Below are 21,152 nucleotides of genomic sequence, written 5' to 3' on the forward strand. Positions count from 1 at the left end.
AATCGATGTGTATTGAACACCTCTTCCGAGAAAAAACAATACTGCGTGGACGTTTGAGTCTGATAACTCTGAGGAGGACGTTGGGAAAATATATCAAGGGGGATTGAGTAGACTGTTACCCCATTTCATTGATCCCCAATCCTTAGGTAAAGCTGTACACTGCAATATGAATGTCAATACACACAATAGACTGACTGGGGAGGTGATTTCAAACAGTCACAGTCCCGCGATAAAGAGATACAACGCTAATATTTGTGTAAACTCTTCACAAATGTGTTCTGTGGGTGTCACCGAGTAGACTGATACCCCATTTCATTGCTTCCCATTCCAACCTTGTTAAACATTATCTAGTCTAAATATGGCATGATTCCACCAATTGTAACCTTCTGCATGACTGTCAAATAGGTACTTTTATTTTGAAGGAACACTGCAAATTCCACTATTGTGCCGAATCCTATTTGTGGCTAGCTTCACAACACATAACCCAGTCCTTAACCCAGCCTTATTAGCCAGATGAAGCTAGCTGGCGGCTTATAACGTTAGCTTTGGGCAACTGGGTGAAGTAACTGGCTAGCTATTTATTTTCATGAACTGAAGTTCAATTTCAATAGGTGACCAACAAGTGGCTACCTAGCTAATACTTACTCACACCCCATAATGTCAAAGTGGAATTACGTTTTTTCCCGAAATCTTTACAAATGAATGAAAAATCAAAAGCTGAAATGTCTTGAGTCAATAAGTATTCAACCCCTTGGTTATGTATGGCAAGCTTAAATATGTTCAGGAGTAAAAATGTGCACATAATAAGTTGCCGAGTGCAATAATAGTGTTCAACATGATTTTTGAATGACAACCTCATCTCTGTACCCCACACATACAATTATCTGTAAGGTCCCTAAGTCGAGAAGTGAATTTCAAACACAGATTCAACCACAAAGACCACAGATGTTTTCTAATGCCTCGCAAAGAAGGGCACCTATTCGTCAATAGGTAAACATTTAAAAAGCAGACATTAAATATCCCTTTGAGCATGGTGAAGTTATTCATTACACTTGGGATGGTGTATCAACACACCCAGTCACTACAAAGATACATGCGTCCTTCCTAACGCAGTTGCCAGAGTGGAAGGAAACTGCTCAGGGATTTAACCATGAGGTCAATGGTGACTTTAAAACGGTTACAAAGTTGGTTGGCTGTGATAGGAGAAAACTGACGTTGGATCAACAACATTGTCGTTACTCCACAATACTAACCTAATTGACAGAGGGAAAAGAAGGAAGCCTATACGGAATTTAAAAAAATCTAAAACATGCATCCTGTTTGCAACAAGGCACTAAAGTAATACTGCAAGACATGTGGCAAAGCAATTACATTTTTTGTCCTGAATACAAAGTGTTATGTTTGTGGCAAATTACACTCTATTTTTAAGCATAGTGGTGGCTGCATCATGTTATGGTTATGCTTGTAATTGTTAAGGACTGTTTTTCAGGATAAAAAAATAAACAGAATGGAGCGAAGCATAGGCAAAAACATCCCACTAAACACTGGGACAAGAATTAACCTTTCAGCAGGACAATAACCTAAAACATAAGGCAAAATATACACAGGAGTTGCTTTCCAAGAAGACGGTGAATGTGGCCGAGTTACAGTTTTGACTTAAATCTACAGCAAGACCTGAAAATGATTGCCTAGCAATAATCAACAAACAATTTGACAAATGGGCAATTGTTGTACAATCCAGGTGTGAAAGCTTTTAGAGACTTTCCCAGAAAAACTCACAGCTGTAAAACGTGCTTCTACAAAGTACTGACTCAGGGGTGTGAATACCTATGTAAATTTGATATTTCTGTATTTTATTTTCAATGAATGTGCAAAAATGTCCAAAAACATGTTTTGTCATTGTACGTAGATGGGTGAGATTTGTAAAATATTTTTTTTATCCATTTTGAATTCAGGCTGTAACACAACAAAATGTGGAATACTGTAAGTCAAAGGGTATGAATACTTTCTGAAGGCACTGCACCAACCTCAATTACCTCGTACCCCTGCACATCGACTCAGTACTGGTTCCCCCTTGTATATAGCCAAGTTGTTACTCAATGTGCATCTGTTATTACTTTTATGCATTTTACTTTCTTTCTCTCCGCATTGTTGGCAAGAGCCCGTAAGGAAACTTTTCACTGTTAGTCACACATGTTGTTTCTGAAGCATGTGGCGAATAAAATGTGATTTGATTTAGAGTGGAGTCTACAGCATTTGACACACATTTTAACTGACCTCATGGAGAGGCTTCTTGGAGTTTCCAGAACACCCCTTGCCTGGTTCCACTCTTACATATCGGACAGACAACAGTTTGTCTCCCTTGGCAAATGCAGGTCTGCCCCAGCCCCTGCATCACAAGCTGTCCCACAAGGCGCAGTGTTAGGACCATTATTGTTAAGTATTTATATGCTACCTCTTGGTCAGATCCTCCATTCATTTGGACTCCGATTTCACTGTTACGCAGTTGACACGCAAATCTACATCCACACAAAACCCAACTCCACTCTGCCACCCACCTCTGTTGACTGTCTCCGTGAAGTGGAAACGTGGACGAGCAATTACTTTGTAAAACTACACGACGACAAAACAGAGATAATGCTTATGGGTCCCAACTCCCTCATCGAGAACTGGGTCAACTCAACATGACAATCGACGGCTGCACCATCCACTCCAACTGAGTTTTCCACTAGTGCCGGCTGTCGGCTATAAAAAAAAAAGTCAGCTGAGCCCTGTCCCGTTAGAATGAACAATATGGATCTTCTAGTGATCTATTTATAGGACAGGCACGTCAGTCAAAGTGAAAACTGACAGGGAAACACTGCTGGTTTGACATTCTGCTGTCTGTCCCGTCTCCCGGTACCTGGGTGCGTGTGTTGTTTACATGGAGCGAGAAAGCATGCTGCTACTTCATCGTTTATGCGAGTCAATTTGCACATCCCATACATCTGGCACACTGATTTATTGTCTTTCGCATGTTTCATATGAAGCCACAAAGTGCTGGCGCATAGGCTTACTGTGATTTGATTGATGAACAGCAAGCTGGAATAGTTTATAAATGGTGTCAAACTGACTGAATAAAGGCGATCTCATATATCCTTGCCATTCATAAATCATAAAACATAGTTACATGTCCATGGTATCGCATCAGGACAAGTAAACTAAAGATCTTGTTTGTATTTCCGATATAAAGTCCATTAGGACTTGGCAGACAGCGACGTTAAAGTTAGAGACGCATCAGTAGCCTACTGAATCAGATCAGTAAGAGACCTGTTCATTTGGCTAACTAATGTGCATACTGGTAGGCTTATTGGCAATTACTGCAGATAAAATATGAAAACATTCACTGAAGATGGTGAATCCTCCTCACTGCAGGAACAATATGTTGGCTAGTGGAGCGATAGCCTCTCTCTGGTCCAAAATATGACAAAAGAAAACGGATTGAAAAGTTATAAAAGCTAATGATACTTACACTACATGAACAAAAGTATGTGGACACCTGCTCGTGGAACATCTCATTCCAAAATCATGGGCATTAAAAAGGAGTTGTTCCATCCACCATGCTGCTATAACAAGCTCCATTCTTCTGGGAAGGCTTTCCACTAGATGTTGAACATTGCTGCCGGGACTTGCTTCCATTCAGCCACAAGAGCATTAGTGAGGTCGGGCTCTGATGTTGGGCGAGTAGACCTGGCTCGCAGTTGGTGTTCCAATTCATCCCAAAATGGTTCGACGGGGTTGAAGTCAGGCCTCTGTGCAGGCCAGACAAGTTCTTCCACACCGATTTCGACAAACCATTTCTCTATGGACCTTGCTTTGTAAAGGGCCTTCCCCAAACTGTAGCCACAATGTTGGATGCACAGAATCGTCTAGAATTTCATTGATGCTGTAGCGTTACGATCTCCCTTCACTTGATCTAAGAGGCCTAGCCTGAACCATGAAAAACAGCCCCAGACCATTATCCCTCCTCCACCAAACTTCACAGTTGGCACAATGCACTTGGGCAGGTAGCGTACTCCTAGCATCCGCAAAACCCGGCTTTGTCTGTCGGACTGCCAGATGGTGAAGCATGATTCATCACTCCAGAGAACGCATATCCACTGCTCCAGAGTCCAATGGCGACGAGCTTTACACCACTTCAGCCGACGCTTGTGTGTGGCTGCTCGGCCATGAAAACCCATTTCACAAAGCTCCAGACGAACAGTTAATGCTTCCAGAGGCAGAGGCAGTTTGGAACTCGGTAGTGAGTTTTGCAACGAAGGACAGATGATTTTGCGCGCTACGTGCTTCAGTACTCAGCGGTTCCGTTCTGTGAATTTGCGTGGCCTACCACTTCGCAGCTGAGCCGTTGTTGTTCCTAGACATTTCCACTTCACAATAACAGCGCGAACAGTTGACCAGGGCAGTTCTAGCGGGACAGAAATTTGACGAACTGACTTGTTGGAAAAGTGGCATGCTATGACGATGTCATGTTGAAAGTCACTGATCTCTTCAGTGAGGCCATTCTACTGACAATGTTTGTCTATGGAGATTGCATGGTGGTGTGCTCATCTTTATACACCTGTCAGCAACGGCTGTAGCTGAAATAGCCAAATTCACTCATTTGAATGGGCGTTCACTACTTTTGCATGTATAGTGTATGAGGTATTTTCAAAGATATGGATACAGGTCTACTGATTTAATTAAAACCAATGTAGTCAACAACTGCTGCTTTCTGTGTAGCAAAGCCCATGATTAACACCAGCTTCACTCTTCAAACATACCTGTATTGCAGATAGTTGAGAAAACACCTCTTAAAAAGGAAGCTTGAAGCCTGTGCAAGTCAGCAGACTCAAGATTCTTTAAGAAGAAATCTGTGGGTCAGTTGATAAACATGTATTTATTTATTTTTTAAATGACATACTGCAATTCACAAAGCGAGTTGCAAACTGATGTCGTTCTCTCTCTTCTCTTAACACGTATGGACACAGAACTTAATTGAGCATCTGTTCTGTTTATTTCAACAACAACAAAAAAATTGGGAAAAATTCCCATCACACAATTTGTTTGACTTTACATTTAACCTTCAATAAATGTTTTCAAGATAAATTAAGTAAATTCCCCAAATTTTCTGATATAATAAAATACATCATTTTAATAACAAACATAATCGTGGGAATTCATATCTTGCAGTAAAATACTTTAATCTCAAGAGAAGACAGGTTAAATGTTAAAAGGTTTAATGTTCTCTTACTTAGAAAATAGTCCTGATCATATAGGCCTACAAAATATATTTTTTAAACAACAATACACTGAATTAATACATTTTCAGGCATTTAAATTTTAAACGCAATACCACAGCTAATATTTTCAAATTTGGGAGGTAATCTCAAAGTATTCAATAATTTCACTGTGTATTTCGGGATGGAATCAAGGCATTAGAATGTTCCAGAAGCCACCAAATTAGAGCTTGTTCGGCAAACAATTCTTAAACACCTCGGCCTGGGGTATCCTGGCTTGCTACTTTTTCAATTCGGCTGGCTACTCCATGTGCTTGTGGAAAACACTGCTCCAACTCCACACTCAGGAGCCTTGGTGTTACATTTGACCACACTGTCACTTGAACCCCACATCCAGAACATCACCAAGTCAGCCTTCTTCCACCTCAAAAACATCTCACGGCTCAGACCCTTTGTTACTGACCTCACTGTTTAAACGCTCATTTGTTTTATCACCCCTGGACTACTGCAACGCGATTCTCTACGTACTCCCACCAAAACTGGATCCCAGTCCAATACAGGATCATCTTCAATTTGCTCACCTACAAAGCACGCAATGGACTATCGCCAACATACAGTTGAAGTCAGAAGTTTACATACACAATAAGCCAAATACTTTTAAACTCAGTATTTCACAATTCCTGACATTTAATCCCAGTAAAAATTCCCTGTCGTAGGTCCGTTAGGATCACCACTTTATTTTAAGAATGTGAAATGTCAGAATAATAGTAGAGAGAATTATTTATTTCAGCTTTTATTTCTTTCATCACATTCCCAGTGGGTCAGAAGTGTATATACACTCAATTAGTATTTGGTAGCATTGCCTTTAAATTGTTTAACTTCGGTCAAACGTTTCAGGTAGCTTTCCACAAGCTTCCCACAATAAGTTGGGTGAATTTTGGCCCATTCCTCCTGACAGAGCTGGTGTAACTGAGTCAGGTTTGTAGGCCTCCTTGCTCGCACACGCCTTTTCAGTTCTGCCCACAAATTGTCTATAGTATTGATTTCAGGGCTTTGTGATGGCCACGCCAATACCTTGACTTTGTTGTCCTGAAGCCATTTTGCCACAACTTTGTAAGCATGCTTGGGGTCATTGTCCATTTGGAAGACCCATTTGCAACAAAGCTTTAACTTCCTGACTGATGTCTTGAGATGTTGCTTCAATATATCCACATCATTTTCCTCCCTCATGATGCCATCTATTTTGTGAAGTGCACCAGTCCCTCCCGCAGCAAAGCACCCTCACAACATGATGCTGCCACCTCCGTGCTTCACGGTTGGGATGGTGTTCTACGGCTTGCAAGCCTCCCACTTTTTCTTACAAACATAACGATGGTCATTATGGCCAAACAGTTCTATTTTAGTTTCATCAGACCAGAGGACATTTCTCCAAAAAGTACAATCTTTGTCTTCATGTGCAGTTGCAAACCGTAGTCTGGCTTTTTATGGCGGTTTTGGAGCAGTGGCTTCTTCCTTCCTGAGCTGCCTTTCAGGGTTATGTCGATGTAGGACTCGTTTTACTGTGGATATAAATACTTTTGTACCTGTTTCCTCCAGTATCTTCACAGGGTCCTTTGCTGTTGTTCTGGGATTGATTTGCACTTTTCGCATCAAAGTACGTTCATCTCTAGGAGACAGAACGCGTCTCCTTCCTGAGCGGTATGACGGCTGCGTGGTCCCATGGTGTTTATACTTGCATACTATTGTTTGTACAGATGAACGTGGTACCTTCAGGCGTTTGGAAATTCCTACCGAGGATGTGGAGGTCTATAATTTTTTTTCTGAGGTCTTGACTGATTTCATTTGATTTTCCCATGATGTCAAGCAAAGAGGCACTGAGTTTGAAGGTAGGCCTTGAAATACATCCACAGGTACACCTCCAATTGACTCAAATTATGTCAATTAGCCTATCAGAAGTTTCTAAAGCCATGACATCATTTTCTGGAATTTTCCAAGATGTTTAAAGGCACAGTCAACTTAGTGTATGTAAACTTCTGATTCACTGGAATAGTGATACAGTGAAATAATCTGTCTGTAAACAATTGTTGGAAAAATGACTTGTGTCATGCACAAAGTAGATGTCCTAACCGCCTTCCCAAAACTATAGTTTGTTAACAAGAAATTTGTGGAGTGGTTGAAAAACGAGTTTTAATGACCCCAACCTAAGTGTATGTAAACTTCCGACTTCAACTGTACCTTACTGACCTCCTGCACCCCTACACTCCCACCTGTTCACTGCGCTACTCCGACACGGGCCACCTCATAATCCCTCGCGCCAGGCTCCGCTCCATGGGAGACCAGGCTTTTAGCAGTGCAGCTCCCCAACACTGGAACTCCATGTCAGAACCTCACAATCCATACACATATTCAAGTCCACACTAAAACCACAGGCTTACTCAAATTCTCCTGTCTCGTTCACTTCCCTGGTTAGTTTGTTTAGTGTTCGTCTCCTTCTATATACTTACAACATACGTGCTTATATTGATATTTATCCTGCTGATCTTCTTGTGTTGGCAAAGTGACTTTGGGTGTCGTGAAGAGTGTAAAATCTATTGTTTCTATTATCATAGAGTTCAGTACAATAGAGTACGGTATAACACAGTAAAGTCTACTTTACTTTACTTTACAATGCAATTATTATTTTTTACTATATTGTACTTTACTGTGTTTTAGGGAAGGGAGTTTGAAATCATTTCACTATTTGAATAGTATCATACATTTGTCAGCTATCAAGATAATATAAATACGCGTTTATTTGTTTTTACTTATGTTTTTAACCTGAGCACTGCTGCGTGAGGGAGAGGCTGGCGCTCTATTGCGGTCGCTGCGGACGGGGCGGTGTTGGGAGCAACCAGACTGAGTGAAGAGACAGAGATGCCAAGGCAACTAGGCTACAGCCAAAAGTAGCTAACTTGTAGTAGCCACAATGATTATGTTTACATGCACAATAATAATTAGATTTGATATATAAGATATTATGGCAGAAGGCGGAATATAGCATTAGTCATGTAAACATCTCACTTTGCTTATCTTAATTGGTGTAAGGTCATTATTGAATTATGCATATGCCAATTAAAACACCTGGTTTTCTGAATAATCTTTCAAATTATTAGGACATGCAAACAGCTTAAATCGGCATCCCAGTGGTGTATTTGATCTGCGCATGTGCCAGCACAGGTTAGCATAAGCTTCCCTCTTATGTGCAAGTGAAGTGAGTTCCCGAAAAACTGAAACTATCCATCTTATAGTTTTCACATACAAACGTAATATATATCTCAACTCAGAATCAAATAGTCTTCGCAAAAATAACATGGTAGCCTGATTTCAGATGTGTCCATGTAAACAGGATTATTAGGGATATCGTTCTTCTTGCATAGAGTGTAAACGTTTGAAACAAACTATTATATTAACTTCACTGTCCAGAATAATCGCATTACTGTGTGCATATGCAACATGTTCCTGTTTCTCACCCAACCCCATTCGGATAAAACAACCGCCTACCTCTCTGTTGGTTGCTCGTTGCATCCTACTCGTTCTCATTTTGCTAACTTTTCATTTTATACATTTTGTTCCATCTTGCGTTGCATTAGTGAACTCTCACTCCACATTGAGCCTCTTTGCCGCTTTTACTGGCCAACAAAGAACAAGCTACACACGTCATGAAAATTACATTACAAAGTTGGTTGTTTTATTAAAATCATTTGAAATGTCATGGTATATCTTTATAGGTAACAATGTCACATGGATATTTTAAATACATTTAGAAAAAGCCTTTTCAGTGTGAAAATAGGCATATGTTTTTTTTTTTATACTAATGTCCGTTCGGATATTTGAATAACACATCCCTACTGTGCTTCACTGTACTGTACTGTCCAAACTTGTGAAACATAGACGTCTATTACTGGTTCAGATTTGGTCCGGTCACCAATCGTGAACGTCTATGTTTTGACCAATTCAAGGCCGGTCCGGACCAAAGATCTACATCTGTGGACGTTGAAATCTAGGCTAGGGCGGACTGCCCAAATTTCAACTACTTTTCAACGTCCGGTGTCAGTGGGTGCTCAGTGGGCGAGGACGCTGATTACAGTAAATGGAAAGAGAGGGGGCTAATGGGTAGCCGTCAGTAAGAGCCGGGAGAGGTAATATTAACTAGAGAGAGCGAGAGACACAGAGAAAGAGGATGTCCAGACTGTTTACACACTCTTGCTTTGACCACTAGACAAGAGAAATAAAATAACATAACAGTATGCCAGTAGAAGGGAGGACAAAAGCAGGTGACCTAACTGTGGTGTGTGACTATGATTTCCCATTGTAGCCAATTCAATTACAGTAATTATCTTACTGATGTTTTGGTAACTCCGCTACCGATTTGGTAACAGAATGACGAGATTGAATCACTTAATAATTCATAAACATAAATGTATATCAGTAGAAACACTAGAACTAATGGGTAGGTCTACCTTTAGTTGTTACTTCTGTGAACTTTCATTATCCTGTCTCTTCATGAGGGAGAGACATGTTGGTTTTTGGTAACAGATTTTTTTTTTTAACTCACAGAAGCCAAATCCTTTCTCTAAAACTAAATATAAGTGTTGATATTAGTTGGCAGGGGTCTTTACTTCAGCTTTATTGTGTTATGATGTATTTCTAATACCGTAAGACTTTTTCCTGGTAGACGTTTTCTAAGACCCCTTTCCCATCTGTTTGAACGGAAATCAAAGCCATTACTTATGCCTAATTTTTAAGATGGAAAATGGTTGAAAAATGCATCTATGCCTTCATATAGACTTCATATTACCTATCATTTGACACCCAATTCGATATGCTCCTATGCACTTTATGTTTGTGCTCAAGGGTCCTTTTACACGGAAATGATCCATAGCTCATAGGCCAAGCTCATAGTAATGATTTATCTGAAGACGGGAAATGGAGGTGGGGAGTGTGTGTGAAGTGTGTGTACGAGTATGTGCGCTCACTCACCTTGTTAAGCGCTGTGGTTGAGGGCGCTCCTCAAACTTCCTGCAAGCAGAGAAACGAGAGAACAAAGTCAGTCAGTCATCGACCCGCTAAACGCACACAGCGTAAACACTCGCACACAAACACACCGTTTTAAGTGTCACAATACCAAAATGTTACTAACGATACAATACCAGGCCAAGTACTGTCTCATGATATCGAGTAGTTTCACGATGCCACGGCGGGGAGAAGAAGAAAAATAATCAGTGGCCTAGTGTCCTGTTCATCCGGTTCCCCGGACACTTGTTCCTGTTTTCTGTGCTGCGCAACAAACCTCTCACTGAAATTCACACTTCTACTCAATACAACACATTGAATTTAACTTCACACTGTTCAGTGGTATACTGTAATAGAACACGACAGAGGAGTATTTTGGTTATCATTTTTGTTTTTATCTGATTGGGTGGGCCTGGTAGTGCCTGGCTCCCAAGTTGGTGGGCCTGTGCCCACCCCTGGAACAACATTGTTTGTTATCAAACTAATAATTATCCAGGATTACTTTAAAATGGCCCTCCGCATGGTTTGTGAAATTATACAAAAAGGCATCTCTGGTAATATGGGTCATATTTTCTTAACTGTTAAGGCTAGAGACAAGACGCTTTCTTCGCTGTTAAGCATGCATGTCTATTTTCTCTTTCTGACACTCAGAGGCTGTATGACAGTGAACTTGAAAAAAAGTATTCTCAAACTGGCCTGTGCTCTTGGTTATAACAGGCGATGCTCCAATGTAACAAATGTACAAATCTAACAGAAGAATCATCAGGGTCTGCATCCCCCGCTCGCCATCATTGCTAAATTCTATATTTTTTTTAACTGATGGGGGAATAGTTGCGCATGAAGAGCGGACGGAAAGAAGCAGGTGAGTGAGGCCTGGTAAGGGCTGCGGCTGGCTGATTACAGCTGCCACACGTAATATGCATATGCACATGAACGTGAAGTAGATTTTAAAGGACCTGCACATACAAGAGACTAATGGCTGTTGCTTAAATTCAACTGAAATGATAAACCAAACGGCCCTTTATTTGGTATGAGCCAGCAGGATCTTTACATCAGTAGGACTGAAAATGTTGGTAGCATCATATGAAACGGTACTACGGTTTTCTAAAATGTTGGTATCATAAGTATCAAGTTTTGGTACCGGGGATATTACCGTGGAACCGGTGTACCGTGCAACACTACACAGTCTACACATAAACAAAGAGACACATCTCTCAGGTAGGAGACGAGAAAGAACACCTGGTTACACACACACACACACACACACACACACACACACACACACACACACACACACACACACACACACACACACACACACACACACACACACACACACACACACACACACACACACACACACACACACACACACACACACACACACACACAGACAGAGAGGCTGAGTGTTTGAGGCAGCTGCTGTCCTAGTGGCCTTGGCAGTGTGAGACCATGTGACACAGTGTCCAAACACAGGCAGGTGGCGAGGAGGGACGCCTTATCACCAGAGAGAGAGAGAGCGTCGCTAAATCAGGCGGTTCAACTCATTCACAGCTCACACCAAGGCCTATTCATACAACTCCCCATCCGCCACATAGCCTAGCTACAAACAAAACCTGTTCTTTGTCATGAAAACAGTATCCTCATGCCAGCACATGGGCCTAGTCATATCTGAAAACATGAGACGCAAAACATTTGACGTAAGTCATCTCTGAAAACCACCTTTTATGAGTGACGGCACAGCTACAGTCATACCGGCAAAAGAGACCCATTTCCTTCACAACAAATCACATCACGGAAAACACAACATCACATTCCCACCAAGACCCCTTTTTTCTTGTCAAGCTACTGGGCGTCACAGGGGGAAAACGTGAAGTAAAAAGAAGTGTTAGTGGTGTGATGCTCTCACCTGCACCCCAAGGACAACTTGTTCCCCAGAGCTAAACACACCCCACAGACAGACAGACAGACAGACAGACAGACAGACAGACAGACAGACAGACAGACAGACAGACAGACAGACAGACAGACAGACAGACAGACAGACAGGCAGGCAACCTTGAAGCATAGAGAAGCGCGTGCACAAACGTACACACACACACACAAAGAGGCAGGCCCAGGGGGAGTTGGGATGGGAGCAGCGAGGAGGCTAAAATAGAAAAATCAATGCCTACAGAGCTCCCCCTTCCATCTATTTCTTCTCCGCATACTGTAAGACCCGGCTCTGGGGCTGGTCTTAACACACTGGCTGCTTGAGAAACACACTCACGCTGTGTGAGTGTGTGTGTGTGTGTGTGTGTGTGTGTGTGTTGGGCACCCTGAGGTGTGAGAGGATGTCACAGTCATGGGTGGAGTATTTGATTTGACATATACACAGCTTTCACCTCAAATACAATATTTGCTCACTCACTCGCTCTCTCAGACACACACACAGTGAGAGGTATCAATTGTGGTACTTGGTTGTTTGACATCATAGGCTCTGGGTTATGCAAGGCACAACCTTAGCACATGGGTGCACCGACGTCCGTGTCTGACTGCTACATGCATACAGAAAGAGTAAAACAACTTTTTCGTTTTAAGAGAGAGGGGAGAGAGAGAGAGAAATAGGGAGTGAAGAGTGACAACAAGACGGAGAAAAAAAGTAAAGAAAGCTGGAGGGAGGAAGGTAAGAAGGGGGAAAGGGATCCGGCGAAAGTAGCTAAAGAAGGAGGCGGATAAAGGGAGGGAGTGACACGAGAAAGAGAGATGGAGCGAGAGAGAGGGGGGGGGGGGGATTGTGTAAGTGGAATAATTATAGAGGAGGCAGATCAATAAGGTTCCCACAGTGAAACGCTGATGCCTCACTGGGTAATGGATTCCAGGCAGGCAGCTCTCTCTGCTCTTCCCCTCCTTGTTTCTTTTCTCCTCCCCTCAGTCCTGGGATCACACTGTCTTACCACCCGAAAGAGAAGGGAGGTAAGAGAGAGAGGGGGGGGGGGGGACACATTCTATCCAGACTATATAGACCGAGTGTACAAAACATGATTTTTTCCATGACAGACTGACCAGGTGAAAGCTATGGTCCCCTATTGATGTCACCTGTTAAATCCAATTCAATCAGTGTAGAAGGAAGGAGACAGGTTAAAAGAAGGATTTTTAAGCCTTGAAACAACTGAGACATTGATTGTGCATGTGTGTCATTCAGAGGGTGAATGGGCAAGAGAAAAGATTTCAGTGCCTTTGAACGGGGTATGGTAGTAGGTGCCAGGCACACCGGTTTGAGTGTGTCAAGAACTGCAACGCCGCTGGGGTTTTTCACACTCAACAGTTTCCCGTGTGCATCAAGAATGGTCCACCTCCCAAAGAACATCCAGCCAACTTGACACAACTGTTCGAAGCGTTGGAGTCAACATGGGCCAGCATCCCTGTGGAACACTTTCAACACCTTATAGAGTCCATGCCCCAACGAATGGAAGCTGTTCTGAGTGCAAAAGGTGGTGCAACTCAATATTAGGAAGCTGTTCCCAATGTTTTGTACACTCAGTGTATAAAAAGGGAAGAGATATTTGCAAGAAAGAGAGGTATTTGAAAGAAGATAGAAGAAAGGAGGTAGATAGACAGAAAACAAGCAGGAGAGGGATCGACAAGGAGAAAGAACATGGCAAAGACCTGCTGCTGGCTTGGTCAATAACATGGTCAAAACACTAAGGCCAGACTGTGCTACAATCATCAACACAAAAACACTACATATCACCATATACCATCATGCTCAGGCCAGCTACTGGTGTTAGCGCTGTAGATATCACACACACACTTTCCAACAAGGGTAAGTCAATATCAGGCAATGAGATTATATAACTTCATAATAAATCGCAAGGATATTTTTAGAGTATGAATCAATTATCAACTTCTGAAGTACAAAATTGATTTGAAAAACACAAGAAGGGAAACACTTAGTCAAAAAGGCACAGACAAAGTGAATATCAAACGTGGTAGAGATTTCAGATTTGTTTTAGAGGCATCATTACAGACCCTGGTTCGATCCCGGGCTGTTTCACAACCGGCCGTGATCGGGAGTCCCAAAGGGTGGCACACAATTGTCCCAGCATTGTCCAGGTTAGGGGAGGGTTTGGCCGGGGTAGGTCATCATTGTGAAATAAGAATTTGTTCTTAACTGACTTGCCTAGTTAAATAAAGTTTAAATAAAACATTAAAAAGTGCGTCTAAGGAGTGGAGTGGCAAAAGAGATATCTACTTTTCAATTCACATTACATCCCTGCCCGTTGTAGCTGGCAACGCGACATTATTGGTCTGCAGCTAAAATTGACTGTAAATATCACAGTAGCCACAAAGCAGTAAGTACAAAAGATTTAACAATCCAAGCAACCTGTCTTCTAAAACATGTTACACTCTTGAAAAATGCAACAATCCACCAGCATTGCAGACAATTAAAGGATTCATTTTCTCTTCTGTACACATTAAATTAGCTGACAATACACAGCTAACTCCTACTTACTAGCTAGCTAGCTAAGAACATGCTTCATGATCAAGTATTGTTAATACACAGATCGATAATGAATGTTTACACCTCCCATTCGAATATAAAAGTACAGTAACATTACCATAGAGTGTCATTCATATTATAAAATAGGCTACAGAGCTAACTAAACTAAATAAACGTGCTGGCTGTAGCTGAATGCTGACGTTTAGCTGAACCATAGCTAGATAGGAGCTCATACGCTTACACTAGCTACCATATTAAATGTGACCTTCTAATAAACCAGGATTCATATTTATAAATATCATGGAAGTCATAATACGAGGTAAAAGCAAATTGGGACTGAAAACTTTGATAATTCCATGGAAAGTGGCTTCTTGCCTGGACCTCGGTGGTTCAGTGCTGTCAAGCTAAAAATATATATACACTTGAGATTTAAAGCTACGGTGACCATTTCAAAATGTAACAGGCTGTTACTACAATTTTAGGCAAAAAGTCAATAAAACAAGCGGAAAAATATAAGGAAAATGTCTGTACATTACAAAAACATTGCTATGCTATTAAAATATTTACTGTAAGAGTGTTGGCTCAACGACACAATTCTGTTTACACTGCCCTGCTTAGATGAGGGCAACTGTCGGGCGAGTGTCATGTGCGACCTCCGGAGGTAGCGGTCGAGACGTGACAAAGGTCCACTTTTGGCGCCGAAAAGATGGTCGCCTCGCTTAGAGTCCTTAGGAAATATGCAGTAATTTGTTTTTTAATGTATTATTTCTCACAATGTTAGCCCAGAAAATCTGAAGTGAAGAACTATTGGATATAAGAGCGGCGTCAACTTGCCAACATAACGAAGAGGAATACGACTTTCCCGAAGCGGATCCTTTATTCGGACCGCCACCCAGGACATTGGATCTAATCCCAAAGGCAGACCCAGGAGAGTTAGACGGAGCGGTGTCCTGGTCAGACTTCGTAGGCGTGCACACCACCCACCTCTTCCGAGTATACTACTCGCCAATGTCCAGTCAACAAGGTGGGCAAAATTAGGCCACGAGTTGCCTTCCAGAGAGACATGAGATTGTAACATTCTCTGTTTCATGGAAACATGGCTCTCTTGGGATATGTTGTCGGAGTTGGTACAGCCACCAGGTTTCTTAATGAGTCGCGCCAACAGAAACAAACATCTCTCTGGTAAGAAGAAGGGTGGGGGTGTATGCTTCATGATTAACGACTCATGGTGTAATCATAACAACATACAGGAACTGAAGTCCTTCTGCTCACCCGACCTAGAATTCCTCACTATCAAATGCCGACTTCAAGATTGTTTTGATCACACGGACTGGGATAAGTTCCGGGAAGCCTCAGAGAATAACATAGATTTATACGCCGACTCAGTGAGTGAGTTTATAAGAAAGTGCATTGGAGATGCTGTACCCACTGTGCCTATTAAAATGTACTCTAACCAGAAACCGTGGATAGTTGGCGGCATTAGCGCAAAACTGAAAGCGCGAACCACCACATTCAACCATGGAAAGATGTCTGGAAATATGGCCGAATATAAACAGTGCAGTTATTCCCTCCGCAAGGCAATCAAACAAGTGAAATGTCGGTATAGGGACAAAGTGGAGTCGTAATTCAACGGCTCAGACACGAGATGTATGTGGCAGGGTCTACAGGCAATCACAGACTACAAAAAGAAAACCAGCCACGTCACGGATACCGCCGTCTTGCTTCCAGAGAAACTAAACACCTTCTTTGCACCCTTTGAGGATAATACAGTGCCACTGACGCGGCCCGCTACCAAGGACTGTGGGCCCCCCCTCTCCCTCTCAGTGGCCAACGTGAGTAGTCACTTTAAATAATGGCACTTTAATCATGTTTACATATCTTACATTACTCATCTCATATACTGTATTTTATACCATCTATTGCATCTTGCCTATGCCGCTCGGCCATCGCTCATCCATATATTTATATGTACATATTCCTATTCCTTCCCTTTACATTTGTGTATATAAGGTAGTTGTTGTGGAACTGTTAGAATACTTGTTAAATATTACTGCACTATCGGGAACTAGAAGCACAAGCATTTCGCTACACTCGCATTAACATCCGCTAACCATGTGTATGTGACCAATACAATTTGAAGATAACATTGCAGAGTATGTGTAGCCGAAGGTACTATTAGAGACGGCGTCTTTGGCCGTCACACTTGAGTGCTCAGTGTGAAAACCGACTTCCACTGGCGTCGTGTCACACATCTATGTGCGGACTCCAAAGTGCAAACGCACACAACAATACAGGTGCACACACCAGAACTGGGCAGAAAATAGTTGCATTTTGTTTAAAAAAAATATGAAAAGACCAACTTGTTAATTCCTTGAGGTAGTCGAATATAGTTTATATCGAGTTAACTAAAAAGGCAACTATTTTCTTTTATATCCAAATACAGGTATCGGAAAGTATTTTGAATACCTCTCAGAAAACCAAAGAATATTTGAAGACATTTGAATATATGCAAGACATTTCTAAACAAATAAATATTTATTTGATAGCTGTGAAATATTTAATGAACAAACAAAAACTACTAAAAAGTTAGTTGAATTAGTCTAAATAAACTATATAAACACAAATGTGGACACCCCTGCTGCTGACACCTTTCCAACAAGTCAGTTTATCAAATGTCTGCACTGTTTGAGCTGCTCCGGACAACTGTAAGTGCTGTTATTGTGAAGTGGAAATGTTTAGGAGCAACAACGGCTCAGCTGCGAAGTGATAGGCCACACAAGCTCACAGAACAGGACTGTTGAGTGTTGAAGGACAGACGATCTCACAGAACGGGGTCGTTTGTCCTTGATTACGACACTCACTACTAGGGTTGCACATTTTGGGGAATACTCAGAGGTGGAAACGTTCTGTGGGAATTAATGGGAATATATGCAAATTAATATTAATACCATTTAAAATTTAGATGTTTTTGGATATATTTACCATGTCACATGGAGACAGAAACATAAACCTTTTACCTTATCATAAGTAGACATAATTGAAAATGATTAAATCCTTCCAATTGAAATAAAAAAATATAGAATTTAGATACGAATTGAACTTTAATTAAATGAGTTTACTCTTCACATGGGATGGTTTCACTGAACAACAAAAGGGAATATTGAATGATCCCCAATGATCCATCACATCTCCCAAAAACGTTTTCAACATACAGTACATCTGTAAAATGATAGACTAGAAACTAAAGCTTTGGTTGTCTCCCTCTCAGGCTTCCATGTCTTCTCCCTGGACCTTCTCAATGTCCACCTCTTGAACATCAGACTGAGGCCTCATCTTCACTGTCACTTTCCAGCCTTGTTGAGAATGGCTCGTTGTCAGGCTCAAAAAGCCCAACATTTTCCCGGATGGCACCAATTTTTCAACCCTTGTATTGGTCAGGCTGTTGAGTGTGTTCCCAAACAAGGACTACTTGCGCTCTGAGGTGGCTGATGTTGGTGGGATTTGGAGGATGATGGAGGCAACAGGAGAAAAGCCTCAGATCCATAAAGTCCCTTCCAGCAGGTGGCTGATGAGATATGTTGGCACGACTGCCATATTGCATCTTCATCCCAAAGCCCTTGCTTGGAAGTGTACTTCGCCAGACTGCCAAGAACCTTGCCCTCGTCCGGGCCAAGGTGACGAGACATGGTAGTGATTACACCATAGGCCTTGTTGATCTCTGCACCAGACAGGATGCTCATGCCAGCATACTTGGGGTCCAACATGTACGCTGCGGCATGTATGGGCTTCAAGCAGAAGTCTTCACGCTTTTTGATGTATTTCAGAACTGCAGTTTCCTCTGCTTGGGCAGTCCGGATTTCTTCTCTTACATCTGCAAGCAGAGTCTGAACATCAGACAGGATGGCATTGTCTTCCTCAATCTGTGCAATGGCTACTGCTATAGGTTTCAGGAGTTTCAGGCTGCTTACCACTCTCTCCCAAAATACATCATCCAGGAGGATCCTCTTGATGGGGCTGTCCATATCGGCAGACTGTGATATGGCCATTTCTTGGAGAGACTCCTTCCCCTCCAGGAGAATGTCAAACATGATGACAACACCACCCTAACGTGTGTTGCTGGGCAGCTTCAATGTGGTGCTCTTATTCTTCTCACTTTGCTTGGCGAGGTAGATTGCTGATATAACTTGATGACCCTTCACATACCTAACCATTTCCTTGGCTCTCTTGTAGAGTGTATCCATTGTTTTCAGTGCCATGATGTCATTGAGGAGCAGATTTAATGCATGAGCAGGACAGCCAAGGGGTGTTATGTGAGGGTAGGACCCCTCCACTTTAGAACAAGCAGCCTTCATGTTCGCAGCATTGTCTGTCACCAGTGCAAAATACCTTCTGTGGTCCAAGGTCATTGATGACTGCCTTCAGCTCATCTGCAATGTAGAGACCGGTGTGTCTGTTGTCCCTTGTGTCTGTGCTCTTGTAGAAAACTGGTTGGGGGTGGAGATGTAGTTAATTATTTCTTGCCCACGAACATTCGACCACCCATCAGAGATGATTACAATACAGTCTGCTTTCTTTATGATTTGCTTGACCTCACTTGAACTCTGTATCCAGCAAATGAGTAGATAAAGCATGTCTGGTTGGAGGGGTGTATGCTGGGAGAAGAACATTCAGAAATCTCTTCCAATACACATTGCCTGTGAGCATCAGAGGTGAACCAGTTGCATACACAGCTCGAGCAAGACATTCATCAGCATTTCTCTGACTATGTTCCTCCATTGAGTCAACAAAACTTCTGATTCCAGGAGGACCATGAGCTGTTGCTATCGATAAGGTGTCTGATTCATAATTTTCACCTCGAATAGAAGTAGAGGGACTTTTGTGAGAGGTTGCTTGTTGTCAGCGCTGAAGGAACTTTATGCACTTGGCCAGATGATTCTGCATCTTTGTTGCATTCTTTACCTATGATTTGGCACAGTATTTTAAAATGTACACAGATGTTGCTTCTACATTAGCTGCAGTGAAATGTCTCCACACATCATATAGTGCCCGTGGCATTTTCTTGTAAAGATTAAAAGAAAAGAAAAAGAAAAAAGCAAATACAATTTCATATACAAATAAATAGTTAAGCAGTTAGCTTAAAACCTCTTGACGCTAGGGCTCAGATTTTTTTTTTTAAATAACGTTCCCAAGGTAAACGGACTATTTCTCAGGTCCAGATCGTAGAATACGCATATAATTTACAGATTAGGATAGAAAACACTACAAAGTTTCCAAAACTGTCAAAATATTGTCTGTGAGTATAACAAAACTGATTCTGCAGGCGAAAACCTGAGGAAATCTAACCCGGAAGTGATTTTATTTTATATCTGTGTTTCCTGGCCCGTCTTTCTTCCATTTAAAGGGGTATCAACCAGATTCAACCAGATTCGCTACCAGGCTTAGCGAATCTGTGACCAGGCTTTAGACATAGTTTCAGGCTTTTATTTTGAAAAATGAGCGAGATTTTTCAAAACTAGTCAGGTGTCCTCTGATTAGTTCCTGCGCGCGAGAGGGGTAGCTCTCCATTTTCTTTCTCTCTTTTATTGAATAGGTTACGGTCCGGTTGAAATATTATCGATTATGTTTGTTAAAAACAACCTGAGGATTGATTATAAAAAAACATTTGACATGTTTCTACGAACATTGCGGATACTTTTTTGAATTTTAGTCGAACGGAACGAAGCAGTGGTTTTCTGAACATAACGCGCAACCCAAATGGCGTTTTTTTGTTATAAAAGTAATATTTATCGAACAAAAATAACATTTGTTGTGTAACTGGGAGTCTCGTGAGTGCAAACATCCGAAGATTATCAAAGGTAAGCGATTCATTTTATTGCTTTTCTGACTTTCGTGACCATGCTAATTTGGGGCTAGCTGTTCTAGCATTGTAACGGTTGTCGTCATATTCCTCCTCCTCAGACGAGGAGAGGAGAGAGGGATCGGAAGACCAATGTGCAGCGAGGTATGTAGACATCATGAATTTATTAGACAAGACGAACACTGAACCGAACTATACTTGATAAATACAAAATAACAAACAGACGACGTAGACTGACCTGAACATGCAAACTACATAAAATGAAGAACGCACGAACAGGAAAGAACGAACGAATGAGACGAGACAGTACCGTGTGGTGCAAATAACACAGACACAGCGACAATCACCCACAAACAAACAATGTGAAACCACCTACCTTAATATGGTTCTCAATCAGAGGAGATGAAAACCACCTGCCTCTAATTGAGAACCATATCAGGTCACCCATTTACCAACATAGAAACACATAACATAGAAATGCCCACCCACACTCACGCCCTGA

General features: G+C 41.8%; 1 protein-coding gene across 1 annotated transcript in view; it reads right to left on the reverse strand.

Moving 5' to 3' along the window:
* LOC120030152 (recombining binding protein suppressor of hairless-like) overlaps positions 1–21,152 on the reverse strand; it is a 95,213-nt gene that overhangs the window by 28,212 nt on the left and 45,849 nt on the right. The window contains exon 2 of the mRNA XM_038975481.1: positions 10,278–10,316. Within this exon, the coding sequence (XP_038831409.1) occupies positions 10,278–10,316 (39 nt within the window). The remainder of the gene's footprint in view (positions 1–10,277; positions 10,317–21,152) is intronic.

Source organism: Salvelinus namaycush, chromosome 36 (assembly GCF_016432855.1).
Source record: "Salvelinus namaycush isolate Seneca chromosome 36, SaNama_1.0, whole genome shotgun sequence".
Lineage (NCBI taxonomy): Eukaryota > Metazoa > Chordata > Actinopteri > Salmoniformes > Salmonidae > Salvelinus > Salvelinus namaycush.